Source organism: Cololabis saira, chromosome 24, assembly GCF_033807715.1.
Source record: "Cololabis saira isolate AMF1-May2022 chromosome 24, fColSai1.1, whole genome shotgun sequence".
NCBI lineage: Eukaryota > Metazoa > Chordata > Actinopteri > Beloniformes > Belonidae > Cololabis > Cololabis saira.
The window spans coordinates 9221556-9248832 of record NC_084610.1 but is presented as its reverse complement, the minus strand read 5'-3'; the positions used below and the strand labels follow the sequence as shown (position 1 = coordinate 9248832).

The 27277-nt window shown below is 39.5% G+C and overlaps 1 protein-coding gene across 3 annotated transcripts in view; it reads left to right on the top strand.

Annotated features, from left to right (window-relative positions):
- Window positions 1–4362: 4362 nt before the first annotated feature.
- creb3l1 (cAMP responsive element binding protein 3-like 1) overlaps window positions 4363–27277 on the top strand; it is a 35677-nt gene continuing 12762 nt past the window's right edge. For 2 of the 3 annotated variants that reach the window (XM_061715553.1, XM_061715551.1), the window contains exons 1-3: window positions 4363–4720; window positions 17006–17138; window positions 18154–18240. In XM_061715553.1, coding sequence (XP_061571537.1) covers window positions 4610–4720; window positions 17006–17138; window positions 18154–18240 — 331 coding nt within the window. In that variant the 5' untranslated portion in view covers window positions 4363–4609. The remainder of the gene's footprint in view (window positions 4721–17005; window positions 17139–18153; window positions 18241–27277) is intronic. The other variant, XM_061715552.1, reaches the window with a different exon arrangement.

Sequence of the window (27277 nt, the reverse complement as noted above, 5' to 3'; positions counted from 1 at the left end):
GAACAATGCAGTCACAGACCTGAATGTGCACTCATAAGCCTCTAATCTGAATGAAGTCCTTGTGCCAGGTGGACTCTGGAGTCCTCACATCAGTGTAGTGATCGAGAATTGACCCTCACAGTGCACCATTGTAATCCATCAGCCTTGAGATGAATAAATAAATACTTGGAAATACCTTGCATGCATGCTTTGTTCACATGAATTTACTTGGATAATGTAACCGGACAGGATTGGATTTGACTGCAAATTCTGCAACTAATAATTTACTTCCTTTGATTATTTTCTTTGTTCAACTCGGAAGGTCGTGGGATGTAACTCCTTTTGTTCTTGGGAGTAATGGTGAGACAGCACTCCAGTGTGTGTTAAAACATGATCAGAACAAGTTACAAAAGGGAAATGCTAAAAGAGAGTGGTTCAGGCAATGCCAGCGATATCCATAACACAGAAGTTCACATTTTACCTTCAGGGCAGGCTGTGAAGACCTTTAAAAGTATTCAGAGAAGGGAGTGTTGCTCAGGTTGCTATTTCTGCAGCACAACCAGTGCATTAAAAGAGAGAGTCACAATGTTATCATCGAAAACTTGTATCTTAAGAGCTAGAGATAATGTTATAGCTGCGGGTATGATGAAAAGAAAAGGATGGAGAAATAAATGGGTAGTTGTTCTATAAGTGTTTTGACATTTTATGGCATTATGTGTGTTTTCCTCTTCTAGAATAGAGAGCACCATCCTTTAGATTCATAAGAAATGAAGTGGTGAAGGTGTTATGTTTGTGGTTAAGTGTAATGCAGCAGAATAATGCAGAATTAAGTGTTTCGATTAGAAATTAAGATGCATGCATATGAATGACATTACCTTTGTCCTTTCCCTCTTTATTATTTTCATTTTTTTGTTTACTGAACACAAGGTTAGGCAACCATAATTAAATGCGGAGATGAAACTAGTTCAAGTACTTATTATTAGCAGAATGTACTTGAGGTCTCAACGAAAAACATTTTGCAAAATGGCCCTAATTGGGGTGTCACTCATTTATAGATTATTGATAAATAAAAAAAAGATAATGCATTAACATATATGAATAAAGTCTTCTGGACACCTCATTTTTTAAAGGGTAGGAGTCTTCTCAAATGTAAATTAAATACTGTGACTTTTGTTTTCATGCAGTATTAACTTTTACAACAATGGACTGATAAACGGATGTAACGCCAGAAAAAATTATTCTCGCTTAAAATCTATTAAGCAATTCCATCCCTAAGCACATGGGGGCAGCATTTCACAGGTGCGTCCATGCTTCAACCCCTTGAATAAAACACAGTGAATGAAGTAAGTGCATCTCTAGTGGGGAAAAAGTTGTATTAGAAGATGTGCCGAACCATCGCCACCCATTAGGACACTATTGTGGGTGGGTCATTCGTCAACATCTATGTTCTATATCTGTATCTATATGACGCTGGGTTAGTACAAACAGCAAATTGCTTTGCAAAGCTTCATAGTATGGCAGTGACTGAAAATCAAAAGTCTCTACCCCATATCATGAATGAATGTTTTTAAATTTGCCTGGCATGGTACAAAAAAAATTACACCCTCAACCCCCAAAAAATGGTCATAGATGTGAAAACAATGGCAACTTATTGCATTTTGAATTAGACTGTACCTATGTTTATTTTTCTGCTGCAAATATGGACATTTTCACATGTGTCAGTGGAGAATGACTTACCTTTGGAGCCGCCCTCCAGTGGTCTGTCCATGAACTGCAACTTCTGTGACTTCCTGGTTGGCTTCAGCCCTGAATTTGGTGCTTGGCTTAAACTCACATGAGATATGCTGAACTTGATCTGCTGCCACATCTGATGCATCACCATGTGTCAGGAAGCAATGTAGGCTACAGCACTGCACAAAAAAGAAATGGAACCATCATCAGGCATTTGGTGGTATAATTATAGAGAGATATGAGCTGGGCTCGTCAACAAGGCCCCGGACCCCCGGACCCCCGGACCCCCTCTCCCCCGTCTACCACAGACTGCCCCACCAACCCACTCTACGTCACATTAACGTAAAGACCCCACTTCTGAGCTTATTATGCGTCACATTAACGCACATCCTAGGTCACCTTTGTACTGACTCATTACTTACGGCACTTTAAAACCAACATGTTGTAAATTTTTTCTTTTAATATTATTTGCTCTTTTGTATTACACCAATCACCACAACAAATTCTTTGTGTGTGTTAAACTACTTGGCAATAAACTTCTTTCTGATTCTGATTCTGAAAAATAAATCACCTATGACGTCACTCTTGTGCTTATGCTATGAGTTGCTACACAGAAGCATTATTCATGTCCTCTTCTCTATTGCTAATATTTTATTAGAATGATGTTATTACAGGTGAAATTAAGGAAAAGGAAACATATTTATGCTAACAATGTCAGTGGACCGGTGTTCTGCCAAACCTTACTACCTGCCGAGAAATGCTACTTTGTGGTTCTGCGCATGCGCACAGTGGATTTTCAAAGTTTGATTGCCACGCCAATCATTTCTTGCACCATGTAAAATTGATAATATGGGATGTTAAGTATTTGATCCTTCAAAATACACGACCCATGACATGAATTGCATTACACTTTGTGAAAATTATACGATAAAGAGAAAAAAAAACAATTCTATCGCTTTATTTGATATTCATTCAGTCATTCGCCTTTATTTAACCAGACAGGTCATTAAGAACACATTCTTATTTACAATGACGGCCTGGCAAGAGACAAGGACCACTTGGGGGGAAAAGGAAGTGGGCTAGGGAGTAAAATACAGTAAAATTGTAGCTCTACAAAGGTAGAAAACCATTAGGTAGCATTTTTTGGCAAAGCAGCAGAAATTGGCAGAACACGGGCTGCATATTTATTACTAATTAATATTATAGTAGTTACAACAGCTAAACAGCTCTTGCTGACTCCTTCTTTCTTTTTACTCAACCATGATGCTCCAGACAATTTTTTGGACACGGACACCAAATCTCTGTTGATAATTCTTTTGTTCCTGGTTAAAAAATGTATCTTGCTGCGGTGGTCGACTCCCCAGGTCCCTACAGTCGACATGTGGATGTCACAGATTTCTGCTCTTATTCCTCTCGAGAAGTTGACTCATGACCTTAATCACAAATCGGACAAGTTTTGGAGGATCTGGGAACCATTGCACTCCTTCTTACAGAAGCCTTAACTCAGCTTCTGCCCCTGAAGGATGAGCACTGCCTATTCTTTCTTTCACTTATCCCATGTATGTGCTCTTCGTTTACCTGTCTCTTAATTGACCTATTTTACTTATTCATTTTATGCATACGTACTGCGCAGCGCTTACTGTTGGTTTGGGGTGGGGTTTTTTTTTTCTTTAAATTTTATTTTTATGTTTTGTTGTATCTGATTTTGTTCTGTTCTGATGTTTGTACCCAGAAAATTGAAAAACCAATAAAAAGAGTATTTAAAAAAAAAAAAAAAAAAAAAAAAAAAAAAAAAAAAATATATATATATATATATATATATATATATATATATATATACACAGTATTTTCTGGACTATAAGCCGCACCTGCATATAAGCCGCACCCGCTCTGTTTTAAAAAAAATAATTTAAAAAAGATATACAAGCCGCATCCGCTCTATTAAAAAAAAAAGATATGCAGGCCGCAGATATTTATGTTGTTAGATTAGATATTTACTACATGTACAGAAGGATTTTGAACTGTAAATGATGTACATGTTTGTACCTAAATAGATCCTTTCCTAACAGTGTCTTTTAACATGGCAGCAACTTTGCTGATTAAAACGGGACAGAACCAAGAGAAAATAACCAGTATTTATTTATCTATTTATCTGTTTGAAATCTGCTTCTACCTACTTCTATCTGCCAAAGAAGAAATAGCGTATTCTTCTTTGCATTTATTTTGTCTTAGTTTTGATTCTAATTCCGGTTAGAGCGCCCCGAGCGATGGAAGAAAAATCCACAACATATATATATATGTATGTATATATGTATGTATATATATATATGTATGTATATATATATATATATATATATATATATATATATATATATATATATATATATATATATATATATATAGTAGTAATTTTCACGGAAATGTAATGGAGCATAATTGAAAACGTATTCCAAGCCTTATTTCAGCCCATTTGTTCATTAGTACTATAGTAGGACTATTCTAGGGTTTATTTTGTGTTTAGTTTTGTGAAAGACATTTACACCAGAGCCCTGGAGGTTTGTGGGCGTGGCCTCGGTGACATCGGGGGCGGGGTTAGTTGAATATTCATTGGCGCGTGTCTGAGACACACGCGAGTGCAGCAGCGGAGTCTGAACAGCAACGACTCTTCCACAGTGAGGAGAAGGATGTGTAACTCCACAATTATAACCATTTGACACTGACAACAACAAAAAAAAAAAAGAAAAGAAAAAGAAACAGCACCAGCTGGACTCAGCCAGTCTCGCCGGGTTTTACACACAGGAGGTGTCGTTTGAAAACAAACCGGCTCATTTTAATGAACTGATTTTAGGACTTGGTCCAGAAAGCTGCTGTCCGTCTGTCTCAACACCCAGAGACAGTCATGATGGACTCTATCTTAGACAGTTTGACGGCAGAGAAACTCTATCCATCCGGGGGGACCAACCTGTTGGACCTTGAGGAACTCAGCGACGGAGATTTCCTCACTAACGTGGTGAGTCCGTGTCATTAACTTTTAATTATTGCCGCATTTAAATAATCCCGAGCTGTCCTCTCTGTTGGAAAACAAGCTGTCCTCGTGTTTAATTAAACGTACCCCCAACTCAGCTGTTCCGCCCGGAGCCGGACCTCAGGAGGGCGGTGCAGTCATTAGATCCTGACACACATCCGGGCCTTTCTGTGTGTGTGTGTGTGTGTGTGTGTGTGTGTGTGTGTGTGTGTGTGTGTGTGTGTTTTATTGTGTAAACTAATGCATGAGCATGGAAACACTGACACTAATCTGACAGGTTACTGGTTAACATTCGTGTTCACATGCCAGGTGTTACAGTGCTCAGCAACACACCTGGCTGGTAACACACTGTTATTGTCTCATCAGATGTCACATTCTCAGTTATTAAACCATTTTTTATGAATGGAAGGCCAATTATTTTTTAACATGCTGCCACCAGTGGCATCTAAAATAACTTAAAGTTCAAGTTCAGGATGTGATCATGCTAAATCATGTTTGTTAATCAATATGGTAATCAAATCCTGGTTAAGGAAGCAAAAGTGGTCAAAGGGAAAGCTCCATACCATAAAACAAAAACAAAAACCCATTATATGTTATTGATTATATATTAAAATGCATATATATGCTTTAGGTTTTTACCATACTTGGTATGAACCATTAATATATATGCAGACAAAAAAAAAGGAAAGCTCCAAACCAGTCCGTAAACAGTGATGGAAAAATACAGTTTTTTGGTAATAATGACATATATTGCAGCTGCAATCAACTTGATTGATCAAAGCACCTGGAGGATGACAGTTCAGTTGACAGCGTGCTCGGAGGATCCAGTTCAGCTCACAAGGTGCATGCCATGCTTGACTGAGCTTTGCAACCTTAATTAATAGCAACAAGCTGGAAAGACTGTGCTGCACACTGAGAGGTTAATTTATGCAGGAATGGCTCTAGTTGTCTCAGTTTTCTTTTCTCCGGCTCTCTCTTTCTCCACTTTTAGTTGTCTCGTCTTTCTTTCTTTCTTTTTTTCCCCTTTTTTAAAGGATGCAAGCTTTTTTAAGCAGACCTCTATTCTCGTCAGTGAGTCAGCCGGGTAGTCTGCTTGTGGTTGAAACCTCCCCTGTCTGTTCTAAATAAAGTAGTCCACTCTGCTGTGAAGCGGCTAGGCTGGGCCGTACCACTGAGGACATGGGAAAAGATGACTGATTATTAGTATTGCAGGATGTCAGAGTTTAAGTACAGTGAATCAGCCAATTTTTTATCTCATAGAACACAATTTTACACCGGATATCATGTAATAACTATGAATCTGTCTCTATATCTAGCTAAAAATGAAGTAATATTCATAAATCTATCATAGAAGTTTGGGCAGTGTCGGATACTTTGACCATTTCTATGTTTATTGGCATCCAGCTGTGCATCAACTTGAATTTCCATGAGACGGACCAGACAAGGACATTTAACTAGAGTATTGCACAGCTTTCTTTTAAAAACACTGACATTTACATGCAGTTTGCTTGAGCTACAGCTATAGCTCCATTGCACCGTTTAACTAGACTATTTTCTTTGTTGCAATATACTTGCAAACAAATGTAATCAATTTATTAATCAGGGTATGTCAAACTCCATCACAATAGGTGGCGATAGCACCCAATTTCAGCTGGTTAGTATGGGTCATATTTGGTTTTGCTGCCATAGCAAGTAAGAACAACGGGGAACATTGAACTTGACAGTTCTGTACATTTTGTAATTCTTCTACACTTAATTTTTGTCTTTGTATTAGCTTCTCCCAGTACTTCAGAGTCAGAAGCTAGAACGTAAACTGTGACCAGGTAGACCAGTTTCAGTCCAGTTGATTGTTTTCATGCAGCAATTAGCCCAACTTCTCAACCACGTTACTGTATGTTAGTTGGACGATGAAAAGTTTGGTTTAGTTCAATTTTAGATGCACTAAGATGTTTACATGCATTTTAAAGTTTGGTTGCACTGGAATAATGCAATAATATACTTTTTTTTTAAATACTCAAGCAACTATGCAGGCAATATTTTGAATGAAGTAGGATGATTGAAATATAACAGTTCTGAGAATAGTTGTGATGTGCCAAAATAAAATTGTGTAATGACAATGCTGCAAGCGGTTTTGTTTCTGTTGACAGTGAATAAAGTGCTTTTGGTTCTTTATTTTTTATCAGTTCTTTTAGTCTCTAGTCATTTCTCTTATTAGATTGTTGGTTGCAGACCCTCTTTGCACCGTCCTACGCACATTTTGAATTCAAATTATTTACCATAAAAGCGAAAAAAGCTCATAGATTAAAAATCTTTGACATATCATTCATAGATTTTGTTATTGTGACTTCTTTCAATGTTTTTGGGTACAATCTACAGTAAATTACATAATCTACATAAATTAAAACAAAAAAGTGAATTCTCAAAAGGTAAAGTGCTAGATATCATAAATTTAAATGGCATTCAGCCAGTGTTTTGCAAACTGTCAGTGGTTTTGTCTTGCAGATGTGACCTGCAATGAAGTTTCATAATGCATAATGCTGCATAGAAGTGGTTGACCTGGGTTAAGATCAAAATCTGCGATCTTTTTCGCAATCCTTCCAATGAATTTAACTGAAGTCGTGTTGACCTCCACGTTGAAGTCATCTATACCCATAACTGTGCATGTGGCTGACTCTATACTTTACTACGGAGCTCCTGGTTGGAGGATGTGCACAGATGGATTCTGGGTATAGTTTCCCTAGCTTCCTGTAGTTAATTTTATTGGTGTACAGCAGAATGGTTGACTCAGATCCTATGGCTGTAAAACAAGCCTGGATCGTCATCCCTCCACCACTGTGCTGGACAGTAGGCATGAGGTATTTGTACCGACATGTGTTTGGTTTTCACTAAATGTGGCGTTGAGCGTTATGGCCAGACATCTCTACTTTATACTCATCTGTCCAGAGAACATTGTTCCAGAAGTCTTGTGGTTTGTTCAGAGACAAATTGGCCAACGCTGCCATTCTGCCATGTTCTTTTTAGAGAAGGAGCTGTCTTTTGGCAGCCTCATCAAACAGGTCATAGTTGTCAAGCCTTTTTCCAGTCGTACTGCCACAAACTTTAAAATTTAACATGCTCAATGAGGCCTGTCGAGTCTGAGATGTAGCTCTTGGGTCTTTTTCTTTTGCATTGCACCATCTGACCTTAGGATGAACTTGCTGAGACATCCTCTCCTGGAATGATTAGAAATTCTGCTGAACTTTTTCCACTTTCTTACTGTATGATGATTAAGTACATTTTGGGGAAATAATAAGCCCTCTCTGATTAATGGGCAACTATAATTGCTTCTCTTATTGTGTGTACACGCACACTTAAATTCCCCACTCCTCAGCGCTGCAAAATATTTGTTAAATAAATATTGCAACAGTGAAACATGCATGTTCCGAGTCAGATTTTCAATATTGAATACCCAAAAGCTTCAAGCATATTGTTGACTTTGTTGAAATGAAATGTTAAAATTGAAATTGGTACCTCTTCCAGTACAGAGCATGCCCTCTTGATACCCAGAGGGAATAAAACTGAGCTAATTAAGGCACGTTTACAGATGGTTATTGATGAGAGAGTTGACTACAGATCGTACCTCACAAAAGGAACCAGCACTTCTTCTTGATTTCAAGGAAATAACATCGACCCAGTTCTGTAAAGGCTTTCAGAGATCCACAGCATCTCTGAATATGTGTCAGGAATCTGTCTAAAAGTTCAGCAAAAACAAAAAAAGGTTCCCCTAAGGCACATGTCAGCTTTGCTACATAAACTTCCGTTTTGAGTGAATCACATTATCAACACTAAAAACCTTTTGCGTGTGTGTGTGTGTGTGTGTGTGTGTGTGTGTGTGTGTGTGTGTGTGTGTGTGTGTGTGTGTGTGTGTGTGTGTGTGTGTGTGTGTGTGTGTGCGCATTTTGATTAGCAATTCAAATGTAAGCTTGCCTTGGCTTAAGTTAAATCTGAACAGATGCTTTGACTCCAATCGGTGAGGATTTGCACAGCTGCTGGACTGTTGAATGAATATATCATAGATTGATAGTAAAGTTTATCACCTACCGGGAGCTCATTGCATGCTGGAGCAAGCCGTGCCCTAAAGCCAGAAGGAAGTCACACTGGGACAGCTACAAGTGATTGCTTTTTTTTTTTTTTTTAAATAATGAAGTAAAATCCTGTTAACCTAGTCTATTATTCATTCAGTCTACTATAAAGCCCACCATTGAACAGATTAAATTAATGTTTGCAGCTGCAGTCAATGTAACCATGGTAACAGCAGTTTTATCTATTAACATCTCAAAATCTAGCAGCTGAAGGGGGCCAAAATCAACCATGTCTAATATGAAAAATATGGGTAAAAATGCACATTTAAAATGCTGTGCTCCATGGAAAACAGTCAGACCCCTTTCACCAGGGAAGAAAAGGTGCAACATTTGTGAAATCTTGTGAAATCTGTGTTATTTGACTAATATCTTCAGAAACTAGAGGTGTTCATAATACACTCTCTGTTCTGGAGGAAAGCAGAAGATTCTCAAAATGATAAAAGCTGGCACCTGAGAATGCTTGCTTACATTTTAACTAAAAAAATCATATGGTTCTGTGTCACTATATATCAGTTTTAAATCAGCGTCTCCTTCTTTCCTCATCTATAATCTGTTCTGTTCTATTTTATCCAGTTCTACTCTCCATTCAGACCCTGTACTCCAGTTGCGAAAGGCCACACCCATCTCATTTGCATGCCGGCCACTGATTGGCTCCACAGCTGCCAGAAAGAATGTGTGCAGGCATGCCGCAGTGTGTGTGAGAAGGAAAAATACTCTTCTGCTGTTTTATTGGGAACTATAACTCAGTTAACTTCTGTCTCCATGTCTCTCACACACAGAAACCACCTCAGCTCTCTGCTCTCAATCTAAATGCAGCTGAAGTAAAGGCAAATCCATCCAACCCACTGCACCCATATGGGGGTATATTATCCTCTTTTCTTGTGAGCAGTGTACTGCTTTGATTTGAAAGTAAACTTAGATATTGCACTGCAGTCTGTCAGATCTTTGGATGTGCACATTTTATGATTGTTGGTCATCCGGGTTGAGTAAGACATTTTCCAACATGGATCACCCAGACCACTTAATTAAGTCCACGTGTCATCATTATGGTGCTGTTTGGAACCTAAGCTGTAGTTTCAATTTGTTTTGGACTCGCTGACCACTTTCAGCTTTGATTGCGGTGTTCATTTACTGGAACATCTTTTGATAAGCTTATGCAAAGTCATAACATTCCCATCACTTGTTGCAATGATTTTCCACCAGGATCTTGTGTTGATGATGAGAGAGTCGGACCATTGCGTGAAGTCTTCTAAGAGATTCTCAGGGTGGGGTTGTGGTCTGAACTCCGCGGTGGCCAAGCCATGTGTGACAATGATGTCTCATTCTCCATGAAACACTCTTTTATCATTTAGACCTGATGAATCCTGGTATCATCAGTGCGGAAAAGTTCCATCTCATTGTGGAAGAAATTAATGTACTGATGGGAAAAACCTGGTTATTTGGTTTATTGAAGTAATCAGCTGGCCTAACCTTTTTTGTGGGGGCTACTTCGTGTTAAATCTAGCCCCAAAGCAACCCAATATTATAATCCTGCCCCACAGGTTTGCATGATAGGGACTAGCCATGAAGGTGCATCCTTTCATCCACTACTCCTCTTACCCCTCTTACACTCTGGAACATAGTAAATCTGGATTTAATAGACCACGTGACCTTTTTCCATCACTTCAGAGTTCAATCTTTATGCTCCCTGTTTACAGAAAGTACCAGTTAAGTGGAACTAATATAAAACCTAAAGAACATTAAGAACCAAATGTCCATCCGATATGTGTTTGTGTGTAATAAAAGGGCTTAAAAACAGCCTCCGTGTGGATTCATCCACAGGTTTCATATGTCCCACAGTTAATTTTCAACACCGGTTATACTTGGGTACTTGACTACTGGGTGATTTTGAGTTAACTACATGGGAGAAACGCATGTGGGCTGCCTGTGTGATGGATAACTATCAAACCAAGGAGGGTTTATGAGCAGCTAATGGCAGGTCAGTATGGAACCCATGAGCAATCTTGCACGGAGACAGTTTTTATGCTTGTTTTTATGCGTGTGTTGTCCAGAAAATGGCAAGAAAAACAAAGCTGTTGTGAAAACCACAGTAATGATGCAGCAGAACATTATCTCTGTGACAAAGCAGTCTAATACTGAAAGAAGCTCCTTCTAACATTGTTATGTAAAAATGCTGCAGGTCTTAATTCTGGGATTAATTATAAGAGCCTTTTTTGAGAGGATGATAAAAAGTTATTTTCTTTTCAGCAATCAAACCAATAATATTGACAGCAGCATAAATCTGCCGTCAACATTTGTTTGATTAATTCTAAAAGATTGCCAGTGACTGTTATAAAGGCAAAATGTGAGATTTTATTCATCTTCATTCATTAATTACATGCAGTTGGGACCATGGTCTTTGGAATCCATTTTTATTTTATCTATTTGCTTGTTCTTAAGAGAAAATGAATATTCTCCACGTCTATGACAACATGATTAATTACTGTATGGTTGTTCCCTTGCAGGAGGTGGTCCCTCTTCTTTATGAGCTGCTACCACTTACTGGTGGATAAGAACCTTTTATAATCCTGATGATCCTCATGACACCAACCGTGTCTCATCTTTTCTGCCTGTTTCACCTGAACCGGTAAAAAGGAATCCAACTGAAAGAAGAGAAGAGAGATGTGTTAAAGCTCAACACGGCTGATTACAGGCATAACACAGTCACTCTCTGCATTTCTAATTACCCCTTGCATGCATCTTTCCCAGCTCTCTTTGTGTGGTTTACATCTCAGATCCGTCCCCCATAATGACACACCAGCACAGAAATAAGCTAGAAAAACTGTCAACTGCCTTTTAACACAGTTTTTCTGCACTAATGTGAGTCCTTTCCCAGCAGAAAGGGAAGGGTTTCGTTTGATTGCAGGTCCAATTCTCACTCCTGCAGCGGTGCGCAGCATCGACCAGCCTCAAACCTCCTCGTCCTGATGTTGACAGTGCAGGCTTTTATTCTCCCTCAAACCTGCTCTACGTAATATGTAGCCAGCTAGATAACTAAACAATTACAAGGAAGACATTTAGGAGAAAATACAATCTTCCTGTAACATTTACCAGCAGTGAATGTCAGGTAGTGCAGGTGTGATGCAGATTAGCATCAGCATTGCATTCAGTCACAGAAAATAAGCTACAGAATGGTGACCTTTCGTCTGAGTAACGGTGTGGTGGGACACAAAAACATCAAATTATGTTGTCTGCATACATAATTAGTGTATTCCTGATGAATCAACTCCACATAATCTAAAGCAACTCTTAATAAGGAGTTGATAGGCTTAATAGTTTGCACAATCATTGATTTTTTAGTAGTTTAACATCAAAAGATGACCTTGTTTTTTTTTATTGTATTGAAAAAAGGCTCATCTCTGAAAATAAGAAAATAAAACTATGGTTCGGGCCATGTCACTGCACGAGTTGCACATCCAGTTACAAACGACTTCACAGAGGGACTTTGCTGCTGCTGGGCTAATTATAAGAGGCAAGGAATGTTGTGAGTCTCTGATCATTTTAATGATTGCTTTACAGCAGTGTGACCGTGCATGGTCTGGCCTCCCACAGCACAAACCGTAATGACATTTATTACCAACTCAATGCGAGATGGACTCTATTCAAGGATGTCCAAAGCAACTTCTTTTGCTTTGCTCACCACAGCAGACCATTGTCCTTCACATTTGAATGTGCCATGGGTTTAATGTTAAATGCCCTTCTTCAAACTTTGCTCCCTATTTTTCCAATCTTTAGACTACCACTATCCGTGGGTGGGGCAATGGGGGCAATGGGGGGTTCAGAGTCCTGCCTCGGGGTACTTTAGCACGTGACAGGGCTGGAGATGGATCTGGCAACCTTCCAGCTGCAGGGTAGTCGACTGGACTCAATGCACTTGAAATCCACTCCCATGTTTTAGCCAAAGCGATAAGTTATTGCAAAGTTTGGCTGCAGGTTTCTGTTTGGTTAATAATCTAAAGTAGAAATATACTTACTCCACTGAAATCTGGCACGTCAAGGCCACTGCTGCAGCTGAAAGGTCCATTTCAGGAAGATTTAAGTGGTGTGTGTATATTATTCTAACGTTAATACTGCAACTAGAGCAACACATGAGCTAATACTGGTGCAGTGTCGCGGCCTTTGAAGATAATTTCATATCCTACATAATGTGTTTCCGTTATTTCTTTGTCTATTTCCATTCCTCCCATTATGACACCAATTAGGAAATTTCTTTCACTGTGTATTTTTGAGCAGGCCAGTTTAAATATGACCTATATTCACACAGTTAAAGCGGCAGTGTCGAGGTTAGATATTGTTTGACGTTTAGTGCAGCAGGAGAACAAGGCTGCTCTGTCAGGATAAATGGACTATTCCTGCATGTGGGTGTTCTTTATAAATAAGTGAGCATTGCCTGCAGAGTGACTGAGGTTTTTTGGTGAGCCAGTTAATAGGTTTTCCAGTTTTCCAGAGTCTCATGTCTCTCTCTACAGGTGGATGCAAAAGATGGATTTCAACTCGCACTAATGTCCTGGATGTTTAGGAAAATAAAAATTCCTGCTATTTGAACTGAAAATGCACCTCGATAGACATCTAATCCCAAAACTTCCTCTTGGCTCACATGCATCATTTGCTCAGTGGTCTTTATTTGTGGTGATTTTTTTGCTTATTTTGCCAAGCATCTGCACTTATTCCCCGTGTTTGTGTGTGTGTGTTCGCGTGTGTATGTGTGTGTGTGTTCCACATGTTTCATTTCAGGCAGCTGCATGCTTCCCTGAGTTTCACCACAAACAAAATTGACCTCTCGCACTTCACTCGCAAATATGGAGGTGCACACGCTGATACGATACATGTGTGAATTCAAGTGGACTTGCCTGAACCTACACACACACCACCGGCCATTTCCATGACTCACACAGAACATATGGTCTTTTAAAATCTTAAATCTAGCCTTAGTGTGCCGTCTTTCACCAAACCTTCATCTACAGTCACTGATGCTGCTAGAAGCTCTGTTGATTTAATCCACACTAACATTAAAACGCCAAGAAAATAAAAGTCTAAAGTGGCTGTTATCATTTTTTGCATTTCAAAATAAAAGCATACGCTGAAACTTTTAAAGATTATACAGATTTACTGGCTTATATAAGGTTCGTGATGTGGGGTTGGTTAGTCAGGTCTGCTCCTGCTTTCTTGTGGAATTGAAATCCAAAATAATGAGCTAAAAGAGGCGAAAATGCAGCACAGAAGATAACTGCAGAGCTGGCTGAGAGCGCTCTATGACTTGCATGCATTCACTCCACGCGTGATTTATTGTCGATATTTTAAAAAGTGTGAATACGCTTGTATTTATTATCTCAGTCATCTTGCTTCACAACTGTCTTCTGACATTTCTGGGGTTTTCTGTGAGAAAAGTTGAAGCTAACTCCACGAGTAAATCATCTAAATTGATGAATGTACTTGTTACTAATACGATCAAGACATTTCTGTCACTGTGTTTATTCGAGGAGCCTCCAAACGAGTAGATTTGGGTTCCAACCAACTTGTCTGTGTGTGTCTGTGTGTGTGTCTGTGTCTGTGTGTGTTTTTGTTCTGCTTTCTGCATGTTTGTTGAAGAACAGAGTGACTCATATTTTTGTGTGTGTGTATGTTTATGTGTGTGTAAACCAGAGCACCGTGCTGTCCCAGGCTTCCAGAACATCGTCTCTCAGCTCTGTGACTCATTCACTGAGGCTGAGGATTAATATGTTGATTCTGTTTCCCATTGATTGACTCTTCATGCCATCAACAGACTTTAGATTGTCTAGTTTCTGGCACTGGGAGATAATTTCTAGTAGAGCTGAGACAATAGCTTGATTTTTGATACCTCCATCATTTTTTTTCTTGTCTGTTCATTTGGGTTTTTGACTTTTGGTTTGATAAAACCCAAACATTTTAGGATAATGTTATTTTATATCGCAGTTACAGCTGTCAAATACTTAAAACCCTATTTTTCAGGATCTAATGTGTAATAGGATCAAACTAGAGTTTTTGCCTGCGGTTGGTTTCAGGCATTTGTTTGTGGCTCTGTCTATTTTTAGCTTCGTCCTTATAATATGAGATCATCTGAGTTGAGGGAGATGAGATGATTGATTTAGCCATCAGTTCATCCATCCATTTAATACTGCTTATCTGAGGCTGGGGTTTGAGGTCCAGGAGCCTAAGCAGGAAAGGTTTGAGGATGTGGATATAATATCTCCAGCATATCTTGGGTCTGCCCCAGGGCCTCCTCTTGATAGGACATGCCCCAAATACCTGCCCCATCCTGGAGCAGGATGCCCGGCCCCGAACCACCTCAGCTGGCTCCTCTCCATGCTCTCCATGCTCTTTAATGACATAACTTCTCACCTTTTTTTCCCCCGGGAGAGTCCAACTCATTTCAGCTGTTTGTACCCATGATCTTGTTCTTTTGGTCACTCCAGTTCATGACCAGAGTCTTATATTTTGATGCACAGATCCACATTTTATTTAACAGTCTACATTTGGCTCATTATGTGCACCATTTGATCATTTTTGCTACATTTGGAGGATTTTTACAGAGCAGCATATCTCTGTACGCCTCAGATATCAGCCGGCTATTTTTATCAATAAATATTTGTGCCTTTTCAAGCCGTCGCCATTCTGCTTTCTTCCCTTCATCTTAGATCAGGTCCATCTTTCTTTTATCTCTCTAAAAAAAGACAGATTTAGATCTAAGCTGGTTTTCTAAGGCAAGGTCTGATTGATCTTTCTTTTTCTTGTGGTTTGGTAATGGTTTGTTGTGATGTCTCAGCATTTGTTCTTGTAAAATTTTCTCTTTACGACAAACATGGATAATGATCTACAAATGGACTGGAAATGGTTTTATTCTACCATGGTAATGATCCTGCTGTCTTCTCCAGACATCCAAGAGCCTCAACATATCTGAGGTTCCTTTAGGTGATATTATTTAACTAACCCTCACAATCACAGCACTTGATATTAACTTAATAAGCCAGGTATAGGTATGTGCATCTGCACGTAAAATAGCCTGTGTGTGTGTGTCAAATAACCAATCACAATCATGGATCTGAAGCTGCATATTTTTAACAAAAAATAAATAAAAAAGCTTGTTTTTAACTATGAAAAAAACTCACACTGAAAGACGGCTGAAAAAAAGAGTGCAGGGAAAGTGAACGTCTAAGCTGATAAGCTTATCAATATCACAGCCGCATCCTTAAAGCACTAGTAGTTATTATGATTTGCAGATGAAGCCTGGTCTTGTTTCCTTCTCCCATCAGATGAAACACTAATTTACATTCTTTCTATATTTGTAAAAACAATAAAAATGTATGAGTAGGATCAGTTCATTTGTCATCCAAGCTTTCAGGAGCTAAATAAAAAAGGTTTTCTTTGTCCGGAGATATTTGTTTCAAATAGAAGAACGTGGATATGAATATGACTGTACAAGGAACAAGGAAATCTCTACCTTTTTATTAAATAATTAACATTAGTGAAACATTTTTTATAAGTCAATAGAAACTGGAAGCAATTGGCTTTGCTTTAGACTCCATGAGCATTCCTTCTAGTTGAGATAACCTCTCATAAAGATGCTTTTCAGTAAAAGACAAACAGTGGAGGCTCTAAGAATGAAAGCTGGGGAGACTTTCCCACCATCTAAGTTTAGTGTCTTTTTTTTGTTCTTGGAGATAATTAATTGATATGAAAACAATACTTTTACAAGTGCTGATATGTTATCTTGAAACTCGACCCGCTCCAGGGCAATTCACGTTTCCAGCAGGAGTTGCTATGGCGATACACACCACTGAGAGTAAGCAGTGTTGTGACACTGAAACCCCAGAGCTGAACTTGAAGCTACATCACTAACTATTACTGTTTGGCTTCTTCCTCTTATCTTTCCAAATGTGATGGATTTCAGCTGCTTGTCGTGTCTTTTTTTTTTTTTTTAATGTGAGTATCACAGATGCTGAATCTTTATCCGTCCTTGAACGCTGAAAAGTAATGAAACTGTAATTCTGAGCACGTTGATCAATTTGTTTTCAAGTGGAAATACAATACAAGCGATAAGTGACATAATGCAAATAATTCTTACTATCTCCATTTCTTTTTGGTGTCCCAGCCTTTTTCAGGTGACCAGATGGACGATTTCAGCAGTGAGTTATTCAACAGTTTCTTTGACGACCATCTATTAGAGCGACCCCTCATGGCAGACCGGCCTGCGCTCCTACACCTCGACATGGACAGCAGCCCAGGTGGGTTCAGCTTCATCGGGAGGAGGTTATGCATGCCACACTCCACACGGCTCCTCATGAAACTGGAATATCATTTTAATACAAAGCAAATCCACCAGGGGCAGGATCATAACTCCCAGAGTTTTCCCTCACTGCATCTCATTTTTCTGTTGAAACATCGTATTTGTTTCTCTGGATAATCATCGACAGTGCTGCAGCCAGTCAGCTTTTCACTTCCAAATCCCCAATCGAAGCCCAGTGACCAACTATTACCTCTCACCGAGATCCACTCTGGCTTCTTCCACACCAGAGAGGTCAGATAATGTGATATGAGAGGCAGCCTCTTTTGCCAAGTTTATAACTTGCAAACCTTGAAATCCGAGGGGAAGGATAATTATTCCTACTCGTTTTTGGATCCGGTTGTATCTGCTCTGAAGGCTCACTCAACCTGTTCATGCTGTCGTCATCTAGCTGCACTGTGTGCCAGACTCATCACTTCAAATCAGTGTCCCTGTCAGGCGTTGCCATGGCCACAAAGACATCAAAATGACTGGAGAAAGGGATGAAAACTGTATGTTTTGCTATTATCATACACCTGAGTCACTTTTTACGTCTGAAAAGTCCTCTCGCTGGGTTGGTTGAAGTCATTTTTCCAGAACAATTGCACTTCAATGCACTGACACGAAGGCCATAGCAGGCAAGGTCAAATATGCACGGGTGGAATTTAAATGTGCATCAATTTTACCCCGTGCATATCTAAAATGATCAGCTGGATGGATGCATTTATGAATATCAAGGAACAATACTTTGTTAGCAGCTGTGTGAGTCTTAGCGAGATGAAACCATGACAGTGTCAGGTTATATTTGCTGTGCACCTGCATGAATATGTTTGGCTTTTACCAGCGATTCCAGTGAGCCAATATAAGCACAACTCCAGAGCTATGCCTGAATTAAATCTTCATTATTGCAGACAGGTGAAGCCGCCCGGCACTGTTACATTTTCCATCCTTCTGAGAAGGGCTTTTTAATCTCACAGATATTCAAGCAGAGCACAGCTACTCTTTAAGTGAAGACTCCGCCCCCGGGAGCCCAGCCCTGTCAATCAAAATGGACGAAGAGTCTGGTGGGTCACTCACTTTGATATTTTTTTCTTGGTTTTTTACCATTTTTTGGGAAAAAAAAATCTCCGGAGCCAGGTAAAACTCTGCTGCTGCTGCTGCTGCTGCTGCTATCTGTCCACTGGTTATCTGGTTGGCTCATTCTTCTCTTGGGCATAACTCTTTCTGGCTGGATCTACTTCTGTCATATCACCTGTGTGATGATAAGCTTCATCTGTTGTCTGTAATATTCCAATGCACATGCAGAAAGCGGCTCCGTTTATGAAAGCAAATCTCTGAAAAATAGACAATGGCTCATCTTTGCCTGTCTTTCTCTCTCTTTTATGACTCATCGGCCTCATTGCCTCCTGCTATCCAATCAGTCTCTGTCTCTACCCACATGTCTATCTCCCTGTCTGTCTACTTCTCCGTTTGTCCTGGGGATCCTGCTGTCTGAGCAGCAGGATCACGGTCTGAGCAGCTCTCCTCCAGCTAAGCCCTGCCCACCTAACACACACACCCTCAGATTCGCACACAGACCCACACAATGCTGTGACAAGCATATGGTTTTAAGTCTGCAGCTTTAGCCAAAGCCAGCGGAAACTCTTTCTCTCCTCTGTCAGGTTATCTCTCTCTCTGTTTCTCACTCTCTCTGTGTCTCTCCCTCTCGCTCTTCTGTTTCCTATCGCTTTGCCTCTCGGTGTCCCTTAATCACACTAAATCCACTTTATTGATGCAAGTATCAAATTCATGCTTTTCCTTAATACCCTGCTAAGCAAAAAAGTCTAGCTCTCATTGAAAAATAACGGTCTAACTTAATTATTTTTGTTGTGTGCACACTTGTCAGTACAAAACCGTGAGCTAGAATATTTACGAGATGATATTAGAATGAATAAAATTCATATGTCCTCACAAGCAGGATAGGATGAAAAATAAAATGACATTTTTAATCACCATGCATCATCACTACATATACGTAATTTAAAATAAAACTCTTTGACGTCAAAGTTGTTAATTTTATTTTTGTGTATTTTTCTTGTTCATTGCCTCAACTCTCAAATAATATATAGATGTGATTCATTTCCCTTTTTCTTTTCTTTTTTTTTAATTTAACAGCTGGCTTTGTAAAATATGCCTAAAAATTCAATATGATTTTTGTTAGTAATGGCATTTTTCAGTAGTGGTGAGGGGGAAAAAAAGGAAAAAAAACAATGGAATCATAAACCACAAAAGTTGGAAAATCCCAGTTGGTTCTCTGTTACTCTCCTCTAGCTCGTATAACAACTTTAAATCTTTGATGCATCGCTTCACGAATGAAAAAGTCTTTATCAATCAGGTTTCCACTTTTATATCTTTGTATATGTCATTGCTGTAGGCGGATTAACTTGAAGGGTTGAGATTAGTCATAGACAGTCGTTTTAAATCAGATTTAAGTTTGGTAACCTGGCCAGGCATATCCGTTCACCCTACAAAACTTCTGCTGTCGTTTGAAATGGGTCTGGTACCTCTCCCATCCACAGCCCTTTCCACAGAGTGCAGAACGTACCGGATCAATCACAACAGAGCGTGCTTTATGGATTAACTCATACAGGAGGATCCGAAGGATACTATTCAAAACAACTAAGACAACTGCAGAATTACTAACACCACCTCGGCTCAACGAGTACTTACTACAAAATAGTCAAATAAACCAGAGTTTGTTCCCCATCAGATCCTGTTTTAGATTTTTTTTTTTTTTGTTGATTCTTGTTGTTGCTCTGCCTACGTCACACGCTTAATTTCTCTGATTGGTTTTATCCCCGTCCAATGGTGTCCATGGGCAGTTTCTTCTAGAAATTAAAGTCAAATTCAGAGAAACCAAAGTAATTCTTTGTGTCAAAGAGGAAAAAATAATAGGAAAAGTGACTAAGCTAGAAATCTGGACTGTTTCCAGCAGAGATGTCTTTCCTGCAGAAAGTTTACCTAAACACTGCTTCATGATCACCAGATCTAGGTTCACTTGATGAAATGAGAGCCATGTCCAGATTTTCAGTGTAGGTGTGCAGAGATGATGATTGCCATGACGTACAGCCCCACATCATCATTGCTGTGGAAATGCTGGTTTTCTGACATCTTAATATCGTTTAATGGGCCTGAACCAAACAAATGTTCCAGCATTCAATTCCTTTCCCAATGCTGTGTTTTGCTTTGATATTCATCACTAAAATTCACTTACTCTCATCATCCATAGTCCACGATCGCCTTGCTGTAACCTTGTGTTCTTTGATTTAGGGGTTAGTGATGGTTTACATTTGATTTTCATCCCATTTCCTTCACCGATTTCTCACGCTGTGATCACAAACATTGATTCCCGTTTCTGCCCTTTTGCTTTTCATTTTATTTTCTTGTGCATTTCTAGTTTCAAGACATTTGTATTTGAGTGATCAATCCTGATGGTTTGACATTTCTCTTGATCAGCCCCCCCCACTTTCTTTTTGCATGTTTTCATAATTTTAGAAAAAGTTTTAGATGAGGCAATATCTTTTCCCACACCGCCTTAAATTAACACTTCCTATCAATCAGCCAGGTACAACAACAAATTATTCTTTAATTTACTGTACCTGCAGATGAATTTTCACATTTAGATTGATGCAGGAATTTGATAGAAATGCAAATAAATCCATATTTTTTCCATTAACTATAGCAATTTAATAGCCTCTTTCTGAAGAGTGTTTAACAAACCCAGAATGATCCCAAACAAAACAACTCATAACTGTGATTTTATTCCCCTGCAGAATTAAACGGCTGAATGAACATCAGTCCAGAGTATTGATACGTTTCCAAGGAGATGTTTATACTTGAATCATTTACACATGGTTGATATTGCAGATGAAATTAAATCAGAAACGTCTTTTTGTTTTCACCAGTTTTACATCGTGCACAGCCCGACCGTTCAGTTAAGGCTGTCGGTAATGCAGTAATGCATGGTTGGATGGACTTTAATCCCATATTGGTAAATTTAAGCATATGCAGACAGAATATTCTTTTAACTTTGACATGGTTATTTATTATTTGGTAATTATTTGTTTAGGAAAAACAGTTTTTCATGCAGCGACTGTCAGATTTGGTGCCAGTATCCAGGAGCATTAAATGTTAGTTGCAAGATTTGGGTCTTCTGCGCTCCCTCTTCCACCTCGTGAATGCAGCTTAGTGGTCTGTTGAACAGATGAACTATTTATCTGATGAAGCCATTTGCTGCATAGTTTTCATTTTCAGACTTCGGAAAATATCTGCCGTTTTGGCATCAAGCGCATGTTGCATCTGAAACGTCGTGCAGTCATACAGTATCACTGTATTAATAGCATTTCAGGGATGGTTCCATAGTTGTGTTCAGTCTTCGAAAACATACAGCATACGGTACCCAGGCTACAAGAAGTGATGCTAAAAGTCAGGAATCTCAAACATTTTGTATACAACGGATGATAAAGTAAATTCAGGTGTCTCAGTGTGTGGTTTTGTCCTCTTTGGATCTCCGGGAGGCTCGTTGCAAACCTGAGAGCAGTCAATGATCCTGGCGCATGCTGCCTTTTCACAGACCCTCTCAGCATCCAGTGATGATATAAAAGAAGGAACAGATGCTTGTTTGTCATGATAAGTCAGGGTAATTAGACACCTACAGATGTCGAGAGTTCTTGACCTTTTAGAAACCCAGACTGCTCGGAGTGAAGGGATTTGTGAATCTCATTATCTGTATTTGGACAAGAATACTCACAGCAGCTTGCGTGTGCATCAAGGATTAGTTATATATATTTATAAACATGGAAAATATTCACTAATTTTGAATTCGATGATGGCGAACAGGTAGCATCCTCTCTTCTTCTAACATCTGGGAAGTGAGGGACCAGTTGCTGGAGCTTTTGAGAGGAATTTTGTCCCATTCTTGCCTGATGCAGGATTCTAGCTGCTCAACAGTTCTGGGTCTTTGTTGCCACATTTGTTTTGTAGTTTCATGATGCTCCAAATGTTTTCTATTGGTGAAAGATCTGGACTGCAGGCAGGCCAGTTTAGCACTCACTCTTCTCCTGTGAAGCCATGCAGAGTGGTTTACTGAAGATATGCAAGGTCTTCCCCGAAAGAGGCACCGTCGGGATGGAAGCAGATGTCGATATAAAACATCGATGGTGCCTTTCCAGATGTGTAAGCTGCCCATACCGAAGACACTACTACAACCCCATACCATCAGAGATCAAAGTAGAAGTAAGCCCTGGACAAGCTGGATTGTTCCTCTCATCTGTAGTCCATGGTTTCAGGGTCAAATTTCAAATTTTGAATAATCTGATCACAGAACAGTTTTCCATTTTGGTTTAGACCAATTTAAATGAGCTTTGGCCAGGAAAAGACTGGCATTTCCAGTTTGCATGATAGCGGGATCTCTGGAGGTTTTCCTGAGTCTATACAGATTTCCATTTAAAAAACCTCCACTTTTGACCTTTGGCCTTATTCCCTGTACACAATTTTCTCCTGACTCCCTGAATCTTCACAGAGATTAGCGAACGTCTGTCCATCTCTACAGCTGAGAGGCTCTGCCTCTCGGAAAGGCTCCCTTTATATCCACTCCTGTTAATGTCTTGTTGCCAATTAACCTAATTATGTGTCAAATTCTCCTCCAGTTGTTTTTTTTCTTTGTGCCAATTACTTTTCCAGCCTGTTGTTGCCCCTGGTTCAACTCTTTGATACGTATTGCTCCTACCATATTCAAAATGAGCCAACATTCTTTTTTTAAAGGCATATTTGTTTCATTTCCAACATCTGATATGTTGTTTATGTCCTATTGAGAATACATTAAGGCTTTATGAGATTTGCTAATCATTGCATTCTGTTTTTTTTTGTTTTTTTTTACATTTTGTACAGCGTCCCCCGCTGTTTTGAATTTTCATCAAACACAACTGATACACACACACAAAGGTTCAAATTTATTACAATTTATAAGCTACTATGATAACCAAGAGTAGTAATCTGATCAAACAAGGCTTTATTTAGAGAAATGCACCAACATATAGAAAGGAACAATGGAGGAACAGGTCATAAAAGATTCGGATGGCTTGATATTTTGTATTTTTCTTTGTGAAGGGGAATGAACAAGTCATTTACACACCCTGTAGCTTTTTGTTTGTATTTTTTTTGGTTCCTGGAAGTCCTGACTACTAGTGCTTGCTCTGTTTCCTGCTGGACTTGTTCAGAATCTTTAGCCATGAAAAGTAAACACATACTGCAAAAAGCGTCATTAGTCATAGAGCTGACAGGACCACATGAAGTTTTCCAGGAGTATACAGATAATTAAGGGTTTAGATAATAACTGATGTTGTATGCGTTGTGGTCCTGTTGATATATCCTATTCTCAATAGGTGTTTGTATTTTTTTCTTAGCCTCTAATCTTCATTGTAGTTGTTCGTATCCAGTGAAAGAGAAGCTTTGTGTTGTACAGTGCTGATTCATCTAATGTTTTAATGTTTCTGCTGGCCAGCTGAGATCAAACACAGTCGCCACCTCTCCTCCATTAGCCCCCTGTGATGACGGCCTGGAGCTTTGCTCATTAACATACGTTTTCCTACCTGCGCTTGCAGCATTTTACCCACACAGGAAGACTGGTTTTTATGACCAACATCCAGCTAAATCCCATAAACTAAGAGGAAAGTGCATCAGGCTTTACTTTTATCACTCTCATTCACTTCACCTGTAACACCGGATTATGGAAATGCAGTTCAAGACACTCAGAATTAGCACATATTATGGTTTAGTGAAACTTCTCCACAACACTGGTGACACTGCTACTGTTTTGGTGAAAATGCGAGAGCGACGATGCCTCACGTGACAGGTCTCCTCTGCATCGGCTAACAGCTGAGAGCTCCTGGTATTCATTAAAAATGCTGGTGGAGGGTTTTCCAATCAGGGTCGGGCTTAACGAGAGCAGGAGCAGCAGGACTGACCTCATTAGGAGGCCTGCTCTCTGCTGGCTACATGTTGCAGCCATAGCAAAACCACATTTCTATAGTTTTCTTTCATATAAGCATTCATTTCAATTGATTATAATATCTTTTTTTCATTTACTGATTCGTCTAAAAGATTTCAGGCGTGCTGCACCAGTGACATTAGTGATGAATTAGCTGCTGAAGGGTTCAACAACGTGTGTCCATCTACGCTGTCATGATAGCGTACAGTGATAATGATGAAAAGCTAATTCTTATCATTGGCCCTTCTTTTTCTTTCAAAGATGAGTATTCTTTTGTTTCATTTTTCAAAGCCCAGCTATCACTGTGACAGTCTGTACAGTGCATTTATTGCTCTTTTCTGTGATGGGACTGCCGTTCAAGACGATGCGGTCAAGCCATTTAATTTGCAGCCTTGAAGGATGTGCAGAGAAGTGAATACATCGTATACAAATCGGCCACAACATCAAAACCACAAGCCAGTACAGACCATTTATTATGTCGAGGCAGTCACAATGGCATGTGTTGGAGGCAGGAGGAATGTGCACGCACAAGCATCAGAGCAACTTAAAGGGCAAGGTCATCCGTGTTGGAGCAGATTCTCAACGGCGTGGGGTCACCGGGGGCACCGAGGTGTCTGACGTGGATGGAGGGGAAGCTGGTCCTCGTATCCCACCGAGTGGTCACTGTAGCCACTTAAAACATCAGAAACTCTGCAGAATAAGCTTGAACTACATGACAAAGAGTTTAAAATGTTGGCCTCCAAATTCCCCAGATCCCATTCCAAAGAGCCATCTGTAGGAAGTACAGCAACAAAAAAAAAAAACAGAAAAAAACAGGGCTGGTCTGTTGCGCACCTCAGAAATTACAGGACTTAGAGGATCTGCTGCTAACATCTCAGTGCCTCATAGCACAGGAAACTATTAGAGTCCGCGCCTCTGTGGCTTGGAGCTGTTCTGGCAGCATAAGAAAGGACCGGTACAATACCGGGCAGGTGGTTTTAATGTTGTAGATGATTGGTTTATAGTAATATACTTCTTATTGATTTGGAACTTGGCTAAAATACGCATCATAGAGCAATGAATTTGGCAGCTCACGACCTGTCACATTCATGTCCGCTCGGCTCTAACTGTTGGGCCCAAAATGTACAACAGATGTGGAATTAATTGCAGCTGATAATAATAAACGGCTCAATTGACTCCAGGGCTCATCTTGCAAAATCACGTTATTTTTTTGGCACGTCCAGAGATGGTGTTTGTTTCCTGATACTGGCACCGCGCGGTGCAGCGCTCCAGAGTGCAACTATTGACTCCGAGCAGCAGAAAGGAGCCACGGGGACTTGTTTTTGAGATGGATTCGCGCCGCGCTGATCCCCGCTGTAGTGATGGACTGAATAACGAGACAATCTTCTCGCTGTCTCATGATTTTGAACCCGGCACACACACACACACGGCTTGTAAACCTACCAGCACGATGTTGCTAGGAAACCAGGATGTGATTAATATGACGTTCACTCCAAACACACACAAACGGCAATTGCTTTCTGTCGATGCACCTTGGGACCCTTTTGCTTGTGTGTGTGTGTGTGTCTTTGTGTGTGCACGAGACTAACATCAAAGTGCTTGACTTAATTAAACATACTTACTCCTTCCTCTCTACCTGGAGTTACCTTGTGCATCCTTTTTAACTTTTCAAAAGTTACGCTGCAGTTTCACTTTTAAAGGTGAACTTGAAAAGGTTTTATGTACACTGGTTTTTTGTAATGAGGTTCCTTTGGAGCAGCTCCCTTTTAAAGGCTCCTTAACTCGGAGCAGCTGCCGTTTGCCCTCAATGCTGGGAGACACATTTATTTGTCTGTCATAATAAGGAAAACGGGATGTTGTTTTGTGAATACTTAAATAATAATAATAACCATCCCATTGATCCAATTCATTCAGTCTTAAATCTGACTAAAGGACTATTCATAGGCTGAGTAATAACTTTATGTAAGCTGAAGTTTAAAAATAGATGACAAACTTAATGAGAACCTAATAGAAAGTTTAAACATCAGAGCTTAGCTGTTAAAAGAAAGCCCCCCAAGGTGTTTAACTTTGGATTATTTAACACTTTTGATTATAGCACTGATTCTCAAAAGGAGTTTAGTGCCCATGGATGGGGACACAACCAAATATGGAGCGTTTCTGTGCTGGCTAGGCATGGGACGATATGAAAATTTCATATCACGATATTAGTGGACAAAAATATCACGATTACGATATTATCACGATATTAGCGTGTCGCTTATAAAATTCTTAAAATGCAAGGAAAAAGACTAACCGTGGATCCACTGGTTCCTTCAGAACATTTATTCTCAAATCATTCTCAACACAGTGACACTTGAGGTAGAGAACAAATAGTGTACTGTAAATGTTATGCATTACAAAGTGTAAACTATAGTACCGGTACCGGTACTTCCCTGAGAGTCGAAAGAAATAAGTGACAAATAGAAATAAAGTGACAAAGTAGAGCCAAATGCACACTGATTGTATTACTCTCTGAAACTTTAACAGTGGCTGGCTGCCTGCTACTTAGTACGGCTCTCTGGAAAAATAATAAAATAAAGGCACTGCTCTGTAGTATACAAAACAAAAGCTGCTTGGCCAACACAAAGATTGAGTGAAAATAAAGTGCCACAGTAGTCAAATGCACACGGATTGTACTACTCTCTGAAAAAATATTAAATAAATAATAATAATAAATAATATTAATAACATACATGAAAAAAATAACACTGGCTTCTACCTGGCTGGTAGCCTTGTGTGACCAAAAAAAAAAGTGCTGGCCATCTTCTTTCTCTTGTAATAGCAGAGTGATTTCCTTCATTGTCAGAGTTGTGTTTGCATGATGCTCTCGCTTTGGTTAGTGTGCATTTCAGAAGAGTTTTGGTATCTCTGAAGTGTCAACAAGCCTTTCTGTATCCTCGCAGGTACACTTAAAAGCCTAAAAATACCTCCCGAAGTTCATAGTAGACTAAACAATGAAGTATCTATGAGATGCTCTCGGCATTATATCCACATTGTGTTTAGGAAGTCCTCCTTTGAACTGCTCCTCAACCTCA